Below are 20,873 nucleotides of genomic sequence, written 5' to 3' on the forward strand. Positions count from 1 at the left end.
TTTTAATCCAATACGTTTTTAACGCAGTCTTTGTTTGGCTGAATGCAATTGAATTAATCAATCAATCAAATTGGAAAATCCGCTAATTTATGAATGCTTTTGCTGTGCAGAGCATTATTGCTAAGCAACGAGTAGCCTTTGTGACGAAGCCAATTTTTGCAAGAAATCCGCATCTTTTTATCAATTAAACCCAGGCAATTGTGATCAAAAATAGCTTTTTTGAATTGTTCATTTCTGTAACTTTCAGCCAAATTGGTTAGCTGTTGCATGGTATCACAAAAAAAATGTACGAAAAAAAGATATATCTCTATAATTCCATAAAAAAAAGCTGAAAATATGAATAAAAACAAATAGCAGGTTAGAATAACTCGGTATTATTTCAGTTAACGAACAAACAACTTTGTGACGTGATATAAAAGTTGTAGATAAAAAATGTTGTATTGAAAATCTCAGGAAATCTGAGTGTCATCAAATTAGGAACGTGTATGGTATTTTGTGAAAAAATGTCCAATGGTTCCAAATAGGTTTAGAAAATTTTGTCTGAAACGAGAGAGATTTTTTTCTTCTCAAGTTTTTATCGCGTAAAAACCAGCGAGTGGTGAAAAAATAAATCATGAAGTAAACTTTATAATTTGTGTCCTGGTTCGTATTAAAGTTGTAATGATGTACGTATCACAGATTCAACTTTCTGTTAACGTATTTCATAATAATTTTGCATCGAAAAAACATAGTTTCATTTGAATTTTGCTGATAAACTATATTTGGCAAATTATGACCTGTTTAAACAATGAAACTGATGCATTCTACAGAAAATAAGAACAGCATAAAAAAGTTTTTTTAACTTCAAGAAAACAAGGCAACAGAAAAAACAATAACCAAGTATTCGGAAATAATATACGGATAACTGCATAATGGAAGCAAATAATCAAGTGAACCCTTACAATCGCAATGTGAGTTTAAGATATATGTAGTAGACCTATTATTTTGTAATTATAGTTAGGCTACTGTCACTATGTACATCGAAAAATATTTAATCGTGGTGGTTTGAACTTCAAAAATTATGGACATACGGTATATTATGTTTAAACTTAAGCATTAGCAGTAACAAACAGTCCATTGTCATATTAGAAAAATAGTTTTTAAAATGAAAATTACATTTATTTTTTCAGTTTTAATCTTCTTTTAAGAAGCAAGTATAAAATTTTATCTAGTTTGCAAACTTCTCTTGAAAATCCTTTTTGATTCCTCTAAAATTTTGCTTCACATCGTTTTTAAGAGTTTTTGCTCTTTACGTTTTATCAATGTGCTTGTGTAAAGCTTCACTAGCAATGTGTATTGACAGATAAAACTGCCACCAATACAACATAGACCTGAATCAGATGACAGAAGCGAACCAGATCTACAGAGTATTAATGAAAATACACAAAATGCAAAGTAAGCACAAGAGTAATTAAAATATATAAAATTAAAATGGCAAGAAATTTAGGCTCTAGTATTTTTGCAGCACTTTCATCTGAATGAAATAGTAAGGCTTAATATGAACAGGACAAAAATACGCAGCCAGGAGCCATCACTTATAGCCTACGATGTAGGCCTATCGGCTAGGCTCCTTGTCTTTAAAGCTGAATATTTGTTGATTTTCATGATTTATGTTTCAAAGTGTGTTTTAGTTTAGTCAAATGACTGTAAAATTACCACCTACATTGTGTTGAGGTTTTATTGACAAATAGTTGTTAGTTCATGTAGTCATCAATATTACTTAGTCCTTTTCTCGTGGTGAATGTCTTATATACAGTAATACGACATTTTTCAGAATTGTGAGCAGTTCTGAAGACATTTTTATGATTTTGTTTTGCCCATTCTATAATGTTTGATGTCCACATCATTCCAGTCTGCCTCTACTTCTTTTTTATATTGTCCCCCTTCTATTTAATTTGTATTTTGTGTCAGAATCAAAATGGTCCATATCACGAACAATCATAGGAATTAGAAACAAAGTAGACACTCAACTCTGAGCAGGTGCAACAAGATCTGAGCTATAAAGTACCAGATACAAGGATTGGTAGTAACAGTTCGTTCGCATAAGATAAATCAATTGGTTGGGATACAAATTTTTACTGATGAGAACTTGAAAAATTGTGATATTATTATCAACGAAATCACAGGTGATGCTGCATCGTATCTGCAAATGAAACAATATTTTGTAACAATTAAGCTTATTGCATCAAAAACGTAAGCGACTATTGCTGGACGAAAGATAGTTGCACCATGGTTGAGTGACAGGCATATGAATGAACTCTGTAATCAATTTTGTCCTATTTTGTGTCCAAAATAATTCAGTTTTCTTCTTTTGATTATTTCTAAAATAGTTTTGTTTGAGTTGAGTATGGACACTGGACAGTGCTTCATTGACCGAATTATTCTATTTGAATAAGAATGTATAATGACAAATCCACACCTGTGTGGCTAAATTTCCATAATAATAAACCTTAATTTTTCCAATTTATTAAAATACTCTCTCCTTTTTTTGATTATTGTTGTCCACTGCGTATCCTTTTGGACAATTGGATAATTTAAACTTTCAAAGAAAGATTTTAATAAAACGCTCAGTAGACAGTAGCCTAACGACTTATCTTACTATTTGCAATGCTGGAATGTGAATTTGATTATGCCGAGATGGTCTAAGCATTTATTTAGTTTTTAAAGCAATAAGTTTAATGCTAAATTTTTAACCAATTGAATTAACATTCTTGGGGATCTTCTTGTGATTCAGCGAACAAGATAGTAGGACAGTAGCCTAACATTAGTAAATATGTTATTGGCTACTTAGGCTACACCAGCATTTTTCACTCCTTTCATGTTATCAATGTTAATTTGGTATATAAGTTGAAAGGACATAGAGAAAGTACATAGAGGAGATCGGTAACCAGTGGGACACTACCGTTTTTTTTAAATGGTGATGAACGTAAATTACTGAAATTTTGCGTGTGGAAGCGAAATACTGGATAATGTCGTTTGACGTCGTTTGATGACAAAACTTTTTGTAGTTCAAGTATGACATCAAAAAAAGTTTTTTCGTTTGTTGATGGTCCTGGGTTGAAGTAAACAGAAGTAGTCAGACTTTTTTGTGTTTTTGATTTAACAATGACTTGATAGGACGTAGTTTTTAGGTTGAATTAATTCCAATAACTTGTACTTCCATTAAACAAAAACTGCAAAGTAAGCTTTTTCAAGTTTTGGACTGAGATACAAAAATATTTCAAAATGGAGTTCAGGCACCAGTGGGACATTATGTTCTAGTACAGGGGTCACCAACCTTTTTTGCATGCGGGCCACTTTGGCACTAAGGAGAGCTGTAACGGGCCGCACTAATAAAATTTTAGGTAGGGTCAGTGTTTTTTTTAAGGTGTTTTGGGGGACCGAAACGGTCCCCCAAATTTCTCCAGCGGTTTCCCAAAATTTGGACTTGCAACTACAGTAGAAAAGTAATGGTTGTTTCTCGCTATGTCTTGTCGATAATACGAATATAGCCTACGATCAATAGTTCACGTCCGGAAAAAAGAATAAGTGGAGGTACAGCTAACAGCTGAATCAAAGAGTTATTCACAAAAGAAGTGCACCTTCGATACTTGTCAATGTTTATTTCTGATTTATGGCGTATAATGATCAGTTTTTACGTGTGGAAACATAACAAGCAGAAGCCAACAAGCACACTTTGTTTGATTGTGCAGCAAACTTGTTTGGTGGCCGTGTTGGGCAGGCTGGCTATTTTTTGGTATTTAAATGAAACACTTGCGGTCTCTTAAAACTACTTAGCGGTCACCCAAACCAAACCTTAAAAAAAAACCTGGGTAGAGTGACTCTTATGCTAGAAAAGAACGCATTTCGTACCCAGTATCCAGCGTTACATGTTGTTCATATTTATGTTAGAATACCGCAGCAACACCATTAGTCGATCAACGCTAATGCCAGGCCAAGCTCCTTTTACAACACTTTTGACTTTTTTAACACTGCCTAATAAACGAGGCCACTTGTTTTGCGCACTTATAGCGAGGCGAGCGGTTTCATCAGAATATTCATCGCCAAGCAAGAGTGGTGTTGTCACTTCGTTTCACAAAAGATATTGCAATTAACAGTTTTAGTAAACAAGGAAATGTTTGACACATCGCAATACAGGCAACAATAGTGACCTGCAAACATATCAGCGAAAAATAGGCTCCAATAACAGGGAAAAGAAACCAGGCACTATGAAACCATAATGAAACAAACGCTTGTGGAAATCACCGAAAAATCGTAATTCTATCGTAATTCATGAACAGTCTTCCCTCTAAAAAAGCAATGAGTTGGTTTTTCATCTTTTTTGTGAGAGTCTATAAAACCGTCTTTCTTCTATTATAGACAACTGTCACTTGCGGTGCTTATCAGTGTGGCAAGAATTCGTTGATTAACAACATTTTGCAGTAGCCTACTTCCTTCGGCAGTACATATACTAAAATTGGAGCGATACAGAGAAGATTAGCATGGCCCCTGCGCAAGGATAAGACCCAAAATCGTAAAGCGTTCCATGTTTCTTCTAAAAAAAAATAAAAATAAAAACATTTTGCAGTACTAAGCTAAATATTTTCATAATGCAATCAGAAAAAGTCTTTAAGTTTATAATATTTTGCCAATTTATTATAAATTGAGTTGGCACACCGACCAATTTTGCCAAAAAAACTTGCACAAAGAGAACACTGCTCGTGAAACGCAATAACGGTGAAACGCACACTAGTGTTTACATGACATTTGCAAACTTAAAATAAGCAACCCTCTCCCTATGCTCACAGACAATTTCGAAATTCGAAAACAGACGTTTTAATCAACCACTGGGACAGTGTGGCTGGACATCGCATTGTAATAACTTTAAGCAACCCCCACCTAGAACTATAATCTGATTGGTCGGTCGGTGGAATCGTAGGCTATGCAAAGCGAAAATATGCTTCCCGGAAAATATTTTTTGTCTTCGTGCTCTTTAACTCCTCAAGAAAAATATTTTTGGTTATACTTGTACGCTGATACCTTTCGTGGGCCGCAGCGATACAGCGTGGCGGGCCGCATGCGGCCCGCGGGCCGCCAGTTGGTGACCCCTGTTCTAATAGAACCTGTGGGACAGTATAAACTTATGCATAGCAACATATATATATAACACAATGTGATGGTGTTGACTAATCTTTTTTTTAAGTCACGGACATTTAAACAATTCCATTGTGCATTCTATTTTGTTTTCAGTCGTGTTTGTTATGTAAGTTTGAGAGTTTTGTTGAGTCAATCCAATAAAACTGTTTATTTCAACGTTTCTTTAATGTAAAGTATTGCAACAATGCCTTGTAATACACATATGCATGCATGAAAGCAATGTAAATTTTTTTATTTTTTTATTTGCAACTATAGTTTCTTATTGCACTAAATGCATTTTTGAAGTGTCCCACTGTTCCTTTAGGTTAGGCTCCAGTGGGACACTTTAGTGCGGCATTTAAAACTTGAAAATATGTAAACATGAAAACATCAAAACTTTTTGTTGAAATGTTTTGAAGATGTGAACAAAAGGTGAAACTTTATAAAAAATGTGGTTTGGTACATAGGCTTTTGTTCCCAAATTATTTGAGTAATTAAAAAAAAGTCCTTTTTGTCCCACTGGTTCCTGATCTTCCCACTTTTTGTGTAGCCTGTACTCCTTCCTATAGATTTAGTGTTGTGGAATTGCTTGTAGTAAAATTTCTCTATTAAAAGTTTTATTTCTTGAAGTAATCTGCAATATGACACGGATATTATGTTTTATTTAGGGAGCTCGGTACAGTGCATTGCGATGGACAAGAACAACTGTTCCTGCTTACTGTTAGTACAGAAACTCAAGTGCATGAGCGCAACTTAACCACTTTGCTGAAAATTCATTCTTACGGCATTCCACTAAGTGTAAGTACTGATAAACATTCTGATAAAGAAACTTGCTTTCTAAATCAACATTGATTTTTTTTTTGGTTTTGAATCTTTGTCCTCGGACTGACAAAGCTTTGATAGGTTATTCCTGGTAGTTTCACATACTTGTAGACTGTAGTGTAGAGGCTTTCGACGCAGAGTCGGTTACCGAGATTGACAGAGTGAAGTTTTCCGATTGTTGAAGTGTTGTTGCCAGGGAATCATTTCATCCATTAAATTCCGTTGAATGGAAAACAATCCTTAGAATGCGTTGCTCAAGCGCACACCTCGAGAGTCTTTTTATCTCGAGGGCATTCAGAATCTGAATTTGTTTGAGGATCGCACAATAGTGTAATTAAGATTACAAGTCAAAACATAAAATCTAAAATGGTCAAAACACAAGCTTTTATTTGATTTTCAAGTGACTAAAGAAATGGAGATTTTATATATTACATCAAAGATATACAAAATATTTGTCTCAATTAATTATTTGAATATAACCCACATGTATCAGCAGCAATAATGAGATTTGTGCAGTTGGTCAGAGTCATCCAACTTGTCAAAATTAGAATCTGTTAGCAGTGATGACCTGTTTTTAGATTTGCTGATTTTCATTACTGAGAAGGTCTGCTCGCAAGTGTAGGCTACGTTGATGCGAATATCACAAACAACTTTCTTGCAAAGTCCTTGAGGTTTTCAAATATTTTTGAATTAAGAGATCCATCAAATTTAAGCAGTGATTTACTTTCACTCAATTTCTTCAAACAGTCATCGGCATGCAAATCTATTCCATTGTGACGTAATCCGCTGTTTAGCAATTTGCTGCTTTGACACGAATAGCCATGCACGTTGGCTGAGTAGGCTACATAAATAACACGATACACATTGCTAAAACCGCACATCACTGAAGAACACAATGTGGTTGGGGGAACAAACCACTTCAATGCGATAAACAAAAATACTATTATTATTTATCTTTATCAAGATGAAATATAAGAAGAAAAATTTTAATTAACTCATTGTAGTTATTAAAATTTTCAAGCAATTTTATTATTTTTAAGTATAATTGCTTCAGGCTTACGCTGGCCGCACAGAAAATTGTCTCGGGCCGCAAGCTTCCCGTGGGCCTTAGTTTGTCTACCTTTGATTTAGCTGGTCGACTAGCTAGTTTTAGTAATGTTCCTTAACGCACCCATTTAGTTCTGAATGGAAGTCAACCGCCAGCAGACTCTATTCGTTCATCCCCGACGCCGACACACGCCCCATCGGCCTAACACTACCAAGACAGGCATAGGTGCGCCTCAACCGTCTCCGTACGGGCGTCGGACTTTTCCGCTCAACCATGCACCAATCGTGAATGGTCTCTTCATGTGGTGCCGAGGAACAGACCGCAGACCACATCATCAATGGCTGTTCCATCTTCAAGCCACCTAACGGAGTGGAAGGTCTGCGTGTCATGGATGATGAAACCAAAGACTGGCTGCTCTCCAGTAGCCTTCCAGTGTAGTCCGGGAACATCGTGAATCTGGGGTGGTAAAAGGATAGATCCTCGGCCCCAGAGGCTCACACGACGACGACGACGACGACGCACCCTTAGCAAAACCAATTGCTATAGCAAAGGCAAACTTGGACAGGTAGCCTACTGTAAAAGTTTCCAATTGTCTAAAAAAAATGAGAAAAAATACTCAAAATCTATCTACATTTTATAGGTTTCTTTAAATTTAATAAGCTATTTCTTTTTTTCAAAACGTTTTTTTAAGTTTTATCTGTCAAGCAAATTGTTTCTTGTAGATATCTTTTGATAGCTCTAAAGACAAAGCGAACTATCATGTTTCAGCCACGGTCAAAGCAATATTCCATTGTTTGATCTGTTACAACTTGTGGGAAAAAAGTGGAAAACTTTGTTGGACATGCGACGAGGTTCGAAAGCTTTTTGGATGTAAAAAAATGATAGTTATCTACGTATGATTTTTGCATGCAAATTAAATAATCACCATACGTGCTATTTTATCTTTCACTCTCATCACACTGTTTGACTCCTAGTTAACTTGTGAAACCTCGTGCTTCATATGTGGGCTGTTTCTATATACAGTAATGTAACTTAGCCTATAGCCGTATCAAAAGTATTTTGCTTTTTCCCCTTTTTTTTCTTGCAAATTTTCTTTCTTTTGTTGTCATTGTGTTTACATTTAGCATTCCAACTACCAACCTCTACCAACCGTATACTACTTTCCATCATCTTTACTTTCCTTTGCGCTATAGTTTCGTTAAGTTAATTTGGTCTTGATAAGGTGATCCAGATTAATTTCTCAAACCTACACAGTTGTATTTTTTCCATTGCTTTAAAACTATATGCTTTTGGAGTCAAAGTTTAATTGGGTTGACTGACTTTTTTATGACTTGATGTTCTTTCTGTTCTCAGTTATTCCAATTTAACTTGACTTGGGCCCGGCTATTTTCCTGCAATGACATAATGTCAAACTTGGCTTGGTAGTAATAGGCAGATTACTTTAGTTAAATTAAAATCTAAAAAACAAATTATGCTTTAATACAGGCCTGCTAGACAAATGACTTTGAGCTATGTAGTTAAACAGTTACAGCAAAAAGTTACTCTTCATTGAAAAACAATTCTATTTTAGGTTCCGAGTTTTCTGGAAAAACTTTCTTACTCACTCACTGTCTACGATGCTTGTACGCTTATAGATGTTCTACTTTGGAGTAAAAAGTACGCTTCAAGAGCTCTCAAAATGATACTTCCATTTTTGAGAAGCGCTACAAGTGATGAAGAAAGATGCCACCTCCTGAACTCGCTTTCTCAGCAAAGCGGTGATTGAATTACGCGTAGACCAATGATTGAAATTTTAATGACTATGATTAGTACAGTATGATGCATAATACGAAGTTATGAAACCTAATCTAAAATATATGAAGCATACGGGAAAACAAAGAAGCCAATTTTCACCAATAAATACGTCAAAGTGTCTTGCCAAGACAAAGCTTTGTGCTTCTTATAAAATGTCGAATCGACTCCCTTTTGATCAGTAGCGTTGACAAGGGGTTCCGGGGGGTACTTTTGGACCCTGGCCTGGGTTTATTTTGGGGGACTGTAACCTTTCCAAGGGGTCGGTAACTTAAAGAAACCATCTCCTATTTTTTGCATATAGTGTGTTTTTCTGAAAAATATCTTGATTTGAGGACCAAAGATATCATTAGTACTGAGCCAACATTATCTTCTCACGCCCCTGCCTTTGAGAGTCATGCAGACACTCTCACTATTCGGTCACACACAGTGACACAGACGACGATGTTCAAAGTGTAAACTTGTGACAACAAGTCTAATTCCTTTTTACATGATATTTAGGATATGATTGTGCAGAGGAGAAGGCTGCAAAATTGCATGAAAACAGACGAATCACGTTGGAAAAGGCTTGGTCACTCAGAAGTCGCATGTTTACTGATCCATCAGGATGTAGTACTCCTCTCACATTGAAAGAATTGAACTGGTACAGTGATGAGTTTGTTGGAAAAATTAAAGTTGTGGGAATGAGAGGCACAGATGGGAGTTATTATCCTGGATTTTTTTCCAAACGTCAGACTTGTTTGAATGACCTTCAAGAAGAATGCGAAGAACTTTCTACACAAAAGAATTCCTTTTATGAACCATCTTGTGAAAATGACACAAGAGTAAATCATTCGGATCTACGGAAAAACGAAAGTTTTGTGTTTACTGCTCGAGGTAAGTTTGATGATGATGGTTGTTACCATCCTTACAAAAACGAACAGAATGAAAAGGTAACAACTGGTATTGCTTTTCCACTGCTCCATGACGTTATAGAAGCTCAAAATCACAACCGGTTTTGCATTACCGGTAGATGTCCAACAAAAGAAAGCAACTCTGATCAGAAATTTCTTCCTGAACTGAACTCATCTATTGTTCCACAATCCAAGTTTCAGTTTTCATTGCAGGAAGGAATTGAACTCAATCTAAGCAGCATTTTTGTCAGTGGATTGTGGTATGTTAAAGAAGATGAAGAATGCTTTATTGCAGGACTATACAACGGAGAAGGGAAGTTTAAAGCAGCATACTGTATCACCAGAGACGGTTACCTTGCTCCGGGTACTACTGATGAAGTCGGAAAATTTATTCCTTTATCAAAATATAATAATACTGGTGACGTAATCACTGTGTTTCAGTACGACTTAAATGATTTGACGACCGAGCTCCAAAAAGTCCTAGAACGATTACATAACTTACCATTCTGTCCTAATGCTTATGAAATCAGAGAAGGTGTTTATTCTGAGTGGAGTTGCATTAACAACGGGGTGGTCGTAAACGAACCACATTTGATAACGGTACTTTTTGATGGAGTAAACAGTGACAAAGAAAGTCTTGAAGTATATATCGGAGGTGAAATAGGTCCTGATAACTTATTATATTTATATGGAAAGTTTGGAGATAACAAAGATTTTTCAGCAGGTAAGATTGACTATAGACTTATGTAGACTTTAAGTTTTGTGTAGGTGGCTACAGTTCTTTTTCACCACAATGGCTACATTCCTATTCCTTCTAATACAAATTAAAGTAGCTGTGTTGAACTGATGCATGGTTGATCTATTAGTTTTATACAGTAGACTATACTTGCAAACAAGTCCAAAGTAAGAAATGTGGATCTTCAATAAGATGATGCGTTCTGCTGGTGCAAATTAAGCTAAACTATCACGATGGATAAAGTGAAAGTCTGCTTTTATTTCGACGTTTCGTCAATCAAACACGACTGACTTCCTCTGGGTGCTAAACCAGGTAGTGATTACCTGTCTAGCATGGCAAAACACAGGACCATGTTGCTGAGATCAATTAAACATACAAAATGAAAATTCAACTCCTAGACTAAAAAGTTATTGCACGCAAAATTTTGAAACTAGAAAAAAACGGGGTTTAAATGTTAACGATCAACAAGAAACTTAAATAACAACAGAGCAGAGGGTGAACGGTATGAGGAATGATGAATTATTTTGTGTACGCACTACTGCACAGTTTACAATCAGCACGAAACCAATTTAAAACGTCGAATAAGCACTTGCAATAGTTTTTTGTAGATAGCAGAAGAGATGCCATGATTGTGATTCATTACATGATGTTTTTGATTGATAAACCGACTTTCAGAAAACATTCTTTTTTTTTAATCATTTTCAACTTTTAGAATTTTAGAATTGCTCCAAGTTATTTTATGATTTTCAATTTTCAGCAAATGTGGGTCTTATTTTTGATTAGTGACCGTTTTCGTGGTAAAAACAAAAAAGATTGTTTTGTAGTGTTAGTATTGTAATGAAAAGTATGGAAAAATGTTAGCTGAGAAATTTTTTTAGCTTTTCTTGAAAGCAAGGAATTCCACCAACAAATTGTACCGGTACTTTAAATGTACGATAGTGCAAGAATTGTTAGTTTTTATACGTTTTAGAATCACCATGTTATATGCTGTTTTTTTAGATCATTGTTATTACTTTTGCTTTATAAGAGCTATATAGGCATGCCGTGCATTACGCCTGCCTTATACGCTTACAATACTTAAGTCGTCAACATTGTATGATTCTCACTAATTCTATTGTTTTCAAGGCGGGCCACCAGTTGCTTCGCAGACTAGTTTTCACCAAATCAAAACCAATAAAGCGATTGCAAGCAACAGCATGGCATCCTTTGAGAAAAAATTTGGTGTACGGATATATGAAAATCGTAAGATAACGGCAAAAATATCTCAAGGTGAAAATCCTAAACACTGTAATTTTGAAGACCAAACTCTTTCAAAACCAAAAAGTATATCGTGGAATTTAACGGAGGAAGATGATGAATCGATAGACTCAAAGGAAAGTTTATCTGCAGAGATAGAAGCTGAAGTTTCCGTGAACTTCCGCCTGGTTACTCCCTTGACGTTTGGAGATCAAGCTCCAGTTAGTGCTTTTTTTCATTTTATTGAAGAAGGTGAAGTTTATTGGTACTATAAATTCTTCAACATAAGTAGGCGTATGAGTTTCTTGTTGCATGATTTCACAGCAAAGATGGCCATGACAGGAAAGCTTTATTATCAGAAACAGCTTTTAAAAAGCTGTTGCTGTTGTATTTTATTTCGTTGTAGACCACAAATTACCTTGTAATACTAAAAAGCACACTTTTATAAACAGTTAAAATAAGGCTCAGTCTATATGTTTGTGGTACAAAAAAGTGAACTTCATACTAAAGATCAACAAAAGTTTCTAATGAAGTTGCGCTGCTATTTTAATACTAAAAAGCTTACAAAGCGTGACCTACTTTGACCAGGTAAACAGTGCCAAAGTATTGACTCCAAGACTTGGAAGCTTGGATCAACAATCCAGAGTTAGCAGCGCAAACGAAATGAACTCGCGGTCGTTTGACACGTATATGGACAATTGGCTTTATCAACACAGCTCTGAGGTCAGCGACGAAAGTGCTCGCATTCTCTATTCCCAGCAACAACCAAGACGTCATAAGTTCGTGGACAGTTTAATCAACAAACACAACCAGGGAAGGCTCAGACGAGCAAGTTTGGCTGTCGAGCCTATACAAACGTAAGCATACAATTTTTTTCATAACTTATTTATTTTTCAGAGATACAGTAGGCTACAAGTGGACGATTTTTGACTTTCTGGTGGATTATTTAAAGGACTGACAACACAATGCGGGTGTATTATTAGGCTACGCTCATCCTCATTGTTTGTCGTTGTGTTGTTTTTATATGTCTGTAGTATGACGGAAGCTAAAATCGAAACATAAGCCTGCTCCACAAATGCGGTAAACTTGGTTTTGAGTGTTATTTCCTTTAAAAATTTAATTAACTTTTAAAGACTTTTCTCACCAGGTTTTTTTGTGAGAAAATACTGTTGTCATTACTTTTTTAAGAATTGCAACTTGAATTTGTATCATTTCTGTATGTCTGCGAGCCAAAATACTGTATCACATTGTGCAACAATAGGCCATACAACATGTGTCACTGGCCGAATTTGGCGCGCGGGCCGGACTTTGGACACCCCTGCTGTAGGCTATTGAATTGGGCTGTCTTTCAACAAAATTAAAAAGTAAATGAAGTTTGGTAAATTTCTTTTTTCATTCTTTACCTAAAAACAACTTGTAGGCTATGAAAACATTTCTTTAACACACAAACCAGCGGTATTTTTTTTTAAGTTAAGAATTATCGTTTATGAAATTGTTTTCAGACAAGATAAAGAGAATAAACTATATATTTCAAATAAGAATAGACAACACAAGCAATAATTAAAAACAAATTTCTTCATGATTTTCTTGTAAGTTTTCAAGAGCTTTTCTTGCTTAGGCCGTTAGACCAAACTTCAAAACGACGATTAAGTTACGCTCCTCGGAGGGACTCGGACGTTTCTCAGATATCATCCATGTTTGGCATGCAAGCAAAACCACAAACACTAAATTCAGCGGTTAAAAATAGAACAGGCAAACCTATCAGGCGCGGTTCTTTGGCAGCCCCTATGCTTGGTGAGACAACTTTTTTAGCTCTGACATCGTTTTTTCACGTACAATACTGTACGTCAATATCTTTGTTTTGTGGCAATAGCCTACCCTGATCAAACAAAAATAAATGGTTACAGTTATGCTGCAGTTGACTTGTCGAGGTACGGTAGTTTTAATTGTGGAAGACACTGGAAAACACTTGTGGAAAACACTAAAGTATAAAAATTATTATTGATTGTAGTTGAATGAGCCTAATGAAGATGATTTTGCAAATCGAAATTGATTTTTAGCCGTGTGAGATTGAACCGATTCTCGTGAAGATGGATTTATTGGCGTTACAAGAAATGTAGCCGAGTGGTATAACACTTGTCAGAAAGAGCTTCTTGTTGCGAAGATTGAAATTCAAAAAGCTTATTACTTTTTTCAGGAAGTGCTTCATTGGGAGGAAAAGGTGGCTTACAAGGGAAGACTAGCTCAAAACCCGAGTTGTTGCAAGGACTTGTGAAACCACTAGATGCCCCTCTGGCTGAGAGCAAGCAGAATGAAAACGTTGTTACGGCTCAAACTAATTCAAAGCTGTACCAACTTGACACTAACATTGAAACAAGATCAGAAGAGCAGAAGAAGAAGCAGCTTCAAGATAACCAGCATCAACAGCAAAAACGTCAGCAACAGCATCAAGACCGACAGCAGCAACAACAGCGACAGCAACAACAACAGCAGCAGCAGCGGCAGCAGCTTCAAGATCAGCAGGAACAGCATGCCTGTAACATGGCATTAAATAATTTTAGAAAACAATAATAATTTACCTATGAGCCGACAGCTATAGTCTGGTTACATGAACGATCAAAACTCTCCAACATTTTTTGAAATGCAATAATAAGTAACCTAGGCCTCAGGCTAACTTGGTGTGTTATTAATCCTTGTCGTAGGCCTATTCATTAACATGTGAAATGCTAAGAACTTGCCGATCTGTCTCATCTTAGCCCAGTTTTCAACTAATGGTTTGTGTCAAAAATGAACTTTAATTGGTTTAAAAATTTCTTGAACAATCGCTTCTTCTTCTTGTTTGTTTTAAGTAGTGCCACTACAGTTAATTTTCGCCAGATTTTAGGTTTAGCCTGGAGGGTCAGGTAAGCAGAATAAAAGATTTTCAACCATGCCAGACATTTGGGGCCACAGTGCCTTAAGAATTCTAGAGGAATATTGTCGGGCCCTTGTGCTTTTCCGCTTATAACTTGTTTGATGACAGATGCAAGTTCTCTGGTGCTGAAAGGGATTGGCAAATGGCCATCTGCGCTTGGAGCGTTCCAGAGCCTGCTGCATTCCTGCTTCACTGCAAGACAGTGCTTTTTATTTGCCACTTTACATTTGCCATTGGCTACAAGTTGTTGTGCATTTGTGTTAGCGGTCACAGGGCATCGTTTAGGATTAGAGTGCGGCCTGTAAGGCGATTAAACAATCGCTGAACTTATTATAACCACCTAATCTATCTATTGTTTGAAAATCCAATCCAACAACTGAATTCTATAAAAAATCAAAATTCAATTTCCTGGCAAGAATCCGAAAATTACGTCACTGTGAACCAGACTTTCAAAGTTTTTAGAAGAGTATTGCAACTATATTTGCCGTAGCTTATTATATGTTGTTGTTGCAGCTCGAAGGGCCACAATGGCTCGGAAAAGTTCAGCTCCATCAACCAAGATAAAGAATATGTACCAGATTGACGTACAGCCGCTGTCGTCTCTTCCGGGCGGGTCGCTCAATGCTCTGCAGAAGGTAGGTTCCATAGACTCACAGCAGAATATATCAATTTACTTAAGATTCTGAACTCAATAACCTATTGATATTAGGTTTGCCTATTTTTTAAACATTATTTAATGAAATACCTACATTGATGAATTACATTTTAAGTTTGATTGAATTGAAATTTGAATTAATTTCGTATAGCTTATACAGTATGTATGACATTTGTATGACTTATTAAACAAAATGTAGTAATACAGCATAACAAATAGTAGCCTACATGGCGTGATCTTGCTTTCAACTACGATAGCATACATTGATATTTTGAAGCTATTCATGGATTTTCTTTAATATTAAATTGTGTAATAACCTAAAAATATGATATGACAACTTGATTCCATTTGCATAAGTACTTATTTCAAATTATAGTTTCCACTGCGTAGCCGAGTGGTGAGAACGTTTGTGCGATGTTCGAAAGAACGTGGGTTCGACACCTCTCTGCAGCACGCGGCTGTGTCTCGACAAAGGCACTTATATTAGTGGCAAGCCAAAATAAAGGGAATATCGTTGTGCTGTTGAATACTGTTGTATCGCATCTGTGATCGCAGTGTAGCCTACTGTATGTTATCGCAAAGGGCGCAAATAAAAACGCGATTATTATTATTATAATTATAAATTATACTTATTTGAAAGATTTTATTTGGATAAGTACTTTTTGATGACCCTAATAAGGTGAAACAGGCTGTTAAGGTTTTTAGTGAATAGTAACTGAATTTGATGTAATATTTGTCTTGTTTTTTTGTAGGAAAATCCAAAACCTAAAATGCATTTCACTCACTCTGTTGTGGAAAACCAACATTTTGTAAGTACCCAGCTTACAGCATTCAATAGCCTACTTATGCTATTGTGAGAAACCACACCCATCATTTAACAGAATTGTGACAAGTAAAACTATGCTTCAGGACCAGGGAAACTTCAGGACCTGTAAAAGATAATGCATAAAAAAGTGACATGCCTACACATTGTATTATCAAATTATTCTGTTACCATTAACATTTTAAGTGATCGGGTTCTTCCAAGTCTAATGGTTCGGTTCAGTTTATTTGGTTTTGTTGGATAAATGCTGTACAAGCATTGCAGCACTAATATAATTTAAATTGCTTCACAAAGATGGCACCAAAACACAAGAAGATGACCAAAGTCTACCACCAACAGTATGCACACTGCTGCACTGCAGACCTCTTTTTCCATTTTACTATCTACACATCCCCTTTTGTGCAGTCCTGTCATCTTCGTGTTAGTTTTTCTCTTTTTCACTAGTCGATTTTGCCAACTGCATTTTGTCCTCTTGTGCCTCTTCCCTGTTAATGTCAGCAACCTATAAGATGATCAAAACAGCATCTCAGTTTTATCAAAATTATACTTTTGTCCATTATTAATTGATGAGCTTGGCCTTTTTGGTCTGATGGGCAGAGCAAACAGATAGAATGAACATAACCATTCAAAGTAAAGCCTTGCTTCGGCAGATCAAGAAAAAATGAGTTTTCTTTTACAATGAAGCGATCGTTCAACATGATAGAAAACTTGGTTACAAACTGTCGAGTTTAATAACACGCTTGATTTTTGTAACTCATTTTGTTTAATTTAGTAATAAACCTTATATTCTAAACGTAACCTACAGTAGGCCTAAGGCAAAGAAAACTTTTTATGTAAAGCGTGTTGATGTATGAAGTGCAGGGGCGCCGGAAGCGGGGGGGCAGGGGGGGCGGATGCCCCCTCTGCCCTCAATTTTTCTGCAGATGGAGGGGCAGGGGGAGCACTGGTGCCCTTTTAAAGTTATGTAAGCTATTGCACATTTTACAATATAACAATTTCTGCTATTCCCTTTTAGCCTCATTATAATCTTTCATTTTTGCCTCAAAATAATATTTACGGCACAAAATTTTGCAACACAGTACAGGCCTTAAAACTCGTTTTTTTTTCGGCAGCCGTCGTGGCCTACCGGGAGCTCCTTCTCGGCGGCCAAATCTGCGTGCTTGGAGGCCAAAATACAAAATAAAAATAACGATAGGACAAGTAAATAGAATTAAACTTGCAACAATGCTAAAATGATCACTTTAGCGTTGTTGAAGTCTGGGCCTGGGCGACGTCCTACAATAGAATCGTTGCACCACGTAATAACTGCTTTATCGGGATTGTAATCCAGTACTGCGGGACCATCTAACGACACTCGCACGAGTGTCTCCAATGTGGCTGATTTTAAAGAAGTTCGCCACTCCCCTAGAATTCTTTTTAGCAACGAAATACAACGTTCAAAATGTGTTGACGATGAAGGCAAGGTAATAAAATAAGTATTTCAATGATGTGAAGGACATTACTAAAAGAAGCATGATTTTTGCAAAATATGATAAAAAAATGTTTTCCCCTTGGATGTCAACTAACCTAGTTCTCCTTTTTAACAACGATTCAATGTCCGACAACATCGAATCGACATAAAAACGACAATATTGCCAGCCGATGTAAATTAGCACTTCGGATTAAGACTTTGTTAAAATATACGTCGGGAATTACAAACAAGACTTACAGCGCGGGTGATCGCAGATGGATATATTTCATCAATAACAAATATTCCCGCACAATGCAACAGCGGCGATTATGACTCGCTGACCTAATTTTGCGTCACTCTTTGATACTACTGTACATATTTTCGACAGTTAATCCACGATCATTCTATTGCGAAATTAAAGCTAGAAGAGACCGGCGGCCAAACTTGGCCAATCGAAGAGGTAGCACCGGCGATCATTCAAGCACTACTTAGCGGCCATGGCCGCAGGCTGTTTTAAGGCTAGACAGTAGGTTACATCATTATAACATAACATGATGCTCTTCTTTGTATACCGGACATTTGTATGCTATCATTACGCAATACATAGTAAGCTGATATATTAGCATTATCGCTATATTTTATCTTAAAACTTGAAAAAAAAATTGGCCTTTTAGTAAACAAAAGTGCCCTTTTTTCGTAATCTTGCTCCCCCCAGTCAAAAATCGTTCCGGCGCCCCTGATGAAGTGTTTTCTATTTTTTTTATTGTGGCTCTGACAAAGCTGATATTTTTTTGCTTGTGAGTTACTTAAACACAGAGTGAAGATATAGGTTATGTTGCGCTCTTGAAAAACACTGTCTTTGTTTCTGCAGCACAAGCTTAAAAATTCTATGCCAAACTATGGAATGATTCAATCCGATGCACACGATTATAAATTCAATTTTAAGTCATTTGACGATGAGACCATGGGAAAGATTCCAGATGATGTCAAAAATCGAATAATGAGCTGTGGGCAACTCAAAGCTACGAAAAGTCCAACAAACTTACAAACAAACGAGGTGAAGTAAAATCTCAGCAGTGGCCTAAACTAAATATTTAAGTAGGGTGTCCAAACTACGGCCCGCGGTAAACTTTGAAAATGTAATCGAATATGGCCTACACAAGAAGCTTGAGTTCAACTCTGTTGCACTTAGCCTATCAGTTTTAACACGAGTTAGAGCCAGCCATGGGAACAGTGCTTCGCAACTGTTACCGCTACGGTACTAAAAAAAAAAAAATAAGCAAATAAAAACATTTTTGTTTTGGAAACTTCATGTTGTTGACCAAAAGACTTGTTGACCAGAAGAGTGAATTCTTATGATGTAATATTACCCTAGTCTCTGGAAGCTTCTAGTCCAAGCAAACCTGTTATAAATAGGCGCGTGATTTGATTATTATTATTATAATTGTGTATTATGGGGATTGGAAGTAGTGATAAAAAGCATTTAAAAAACGATTGTTGAGTTCCAGCCGATATTGAATAGATTGTAAAAGTGGAAGTGATTGCCAATTGTAACAAGTAGTAGTTAGTGCACATTGATTTTGAAATCGACAGAGACGTTTTCTGTTCAAGAATTTGGTTTCTTTACGTGTTGGAAGTGGTGAACCATTCGTCAGTTTAAGAATTTTCATCTACCATCTCACAAGTAGGCTACAACTATTCGACCATTTATCTGACTTTTAACGTTTGATATCCCAATAAACTACGTCATCAATCTTTCCAAAGTCTCTTTTCGTGTAAGAACTAGAAGGAATTGGGACATGCACAGAAATATCAGTTCAGATACGAGACCAGAGAAAAATGGCTAAATAATGCGGGTATTCCGATTAAACGTGGGCCAATTAAATGAGATTTGATTATACAATTGAAAACATTTCGTGACTGCCTTTCCTACCAAATGCACTCTTTATACCAAAGCTGAATTTAAGGAAAAAAATGAGTAAAAAATGTAATGCGGCCAGCTCAGAATCACGAATAGCTAATGCGGCAAGAAGCTTTGGGCACTCCCGATTTAAGGCATGAATTTATGATAAAGAACAAAGCATCGACAGTATTAAAATTGTTGTTTAAAGTGTAGGCTACATGTTCGATAAAACAAGTACAACAGCAGACTGCGTGGCAAATTGCTTATGAAGACGTTGATCAGATCAGAAAAAATGTGATTTTCAACAAGGCTGTGGAGTCGGGCAAAAATTATACGACTCCTACTCCTCGATTTATAACTGGCCGACTCCGACTTTAGTGTTGCCAGATTTTGGAGAGTTGCCATATTTTTTAAGTATTGTCCGTTTTCATATTTTAAACTTTAATTTTACTCGTTGCGATCGGAACTGAACCAGTGACTTTTTAAAAAACTGGCAACTTTTATTTTCTGGTAAAGTTTAAGAGCGCAATACAGAGAACAAGATAAAGCGTTTTAAAAGAAGACTGCAAATTACTGTTAGTCTTGGAGTAAAGCCAATTTGTCTCCTCTTGACTTAAATGAAAATAGGCCACTCTATCACAAAATTTCTTAATTTTTCTAAATTTCCAGAATATCTCTGCTACAAAAGCAATTGATGCAGGTGACAGTTTAAAAAAGCAGAAAATTCGATCCCCTCCACCTCCAGTCAGGAGATCTTCTATGGAAAGTTCTTTTCTGCCACAATCTGGAGAATTTTCGGCTCTGAGTTTGACCCAGAATTTTTTGTTTTCTTACTTTGCTGTTCCAAACCACATCCGAGAATACAACGAGAAAATATCTCTCGGAACGGTCAAGTTGCCAAATATTCAACGAATGCGAAGAAAAAGTATTCAAAGAAAGCTCATGAAACGTCGATCTTCGAAACGTGCAGAAGACGCGCATTTAAACGAGAGCCGGTGATTTTTTAAAAAAGTTTCTTCGATCAATTTTAAGGCACGAATACACCAATATCGTTTAACGTTAGATAATGTTGTTTCTTTGTTGTTGATATAGAAACTAACATCTCATAAAGTCTGAAGATGCAGTGCTTTTCATTCAGTGGGCAGGGCTAGTTAGAAGATAATTGTAGCCCGGTAGGCTACCAATGAGATTTTCGGGCTCCAAGTTCAGTTAAGTCAAAGAAAAACGCACTGTATCCAACGAATACGCGGTAGTTTTTGAAAGTTTCCCGGCCCCTGCGAAAGAGTACGGAGCCCTAAACTCATCCCAGGCCCCGGTCCAAAAGTACCTCCTGGACCCCTTATCAACGCTACTGGCAGTGGACAGAGCATGAGATGGAATGATATGGAAGACATTTTTTCCATTTTCCATCCTGAGATTTTCTTCCACCCCATTTCCATTCCATTATA

The 20,873-nt window shown here is 36.5% G+C and overlaps 1 protein-coding gene and 1 non-coding gene across 2 annotated transcripts; both read left to right on the plus strand.

Moving 5' to 3' along the window:
• The first annotated feature begins 473 nt into the window (after positions 1–473).
• LOC145775704 (uncharacterized) lies at positions 474–20,481 on the plus strand. The gene is made up of 14 exons (XM_082587053.1): positions 474–950; positions 1,343–1,434; positions 5,823–5,952; positions 7,747–7,875; positions 8,595–8,781; positions 9,317–10,432; positions 11,570–11,901; positions 12,269–12,537; positions 13,299–13,474; positions 13,878–14,216; positions 15,108–15,229; positions 16,002–16,058; positions 18,394–18,579; positions 20,095–20,481. The coding sequence occupies exons 1-14, from the start codon at positions 912–914 to the stop codon at positions 20,422–20,424; spliced, it is 3,504 nt and encodes a 1,167-aa protein (XP_082443179.1). The 5' UTR covers positions 474–911; the 3' UTR covers positions 20,425–20,481.
• On the plus strand, positions 4,466–4,572 carry LOC145776494 (U6 spliceosomal RNA). Its single transcript, XR_014290278.1, has one exon. It is a non-coding gene; the product is annotated as a U6 spliceosomal RNA (small nuclear RNA).
• Positions 20,482–20,873: the final 392 nt, after the last annotated feature.

Source organism: Aplidium turbinatum, chromosome 8 (genome assembly GCF_918807975.1).
Source record: "Aplidium turbinatum chromosome 8, kaAplTurb1.1, whole genome shotgun sequence".
Classification (NCBI taxonomy): Eukaryota; Metazoa; Chordata; class Ascidiacea; order Aplousobranchia; family Polyclinidae; genus Aplidium; species Aplidium turbinatum.

What these genes read in the sequence shown, in the direction of transcription:
- LOC145775704 (XM_082587053.1), top strand. Translation starts at nt 912, where the DNA reads ATGGAAGCAAATAATCAAGTGAACCCTTACAATCGCAAT. An exon ending in TCAGCAGGAACAGCATGCCT is followed by an intron (nt 14,217 to 15,107) that starts GTAACATGGCAT and finishes TTGTTGTTGCAG; the next exon opens with CTCGAAGGGCCACAATGGCT. An exon ending in CAAACTTACAAACAAACGAG is followed by an intron (nt 18,580 to 20,094) that starts GTGAAGTAAAAT and finishes CTAAATTTCCAG; the next exon opens with AATATCTCTGCTACAAAAGC.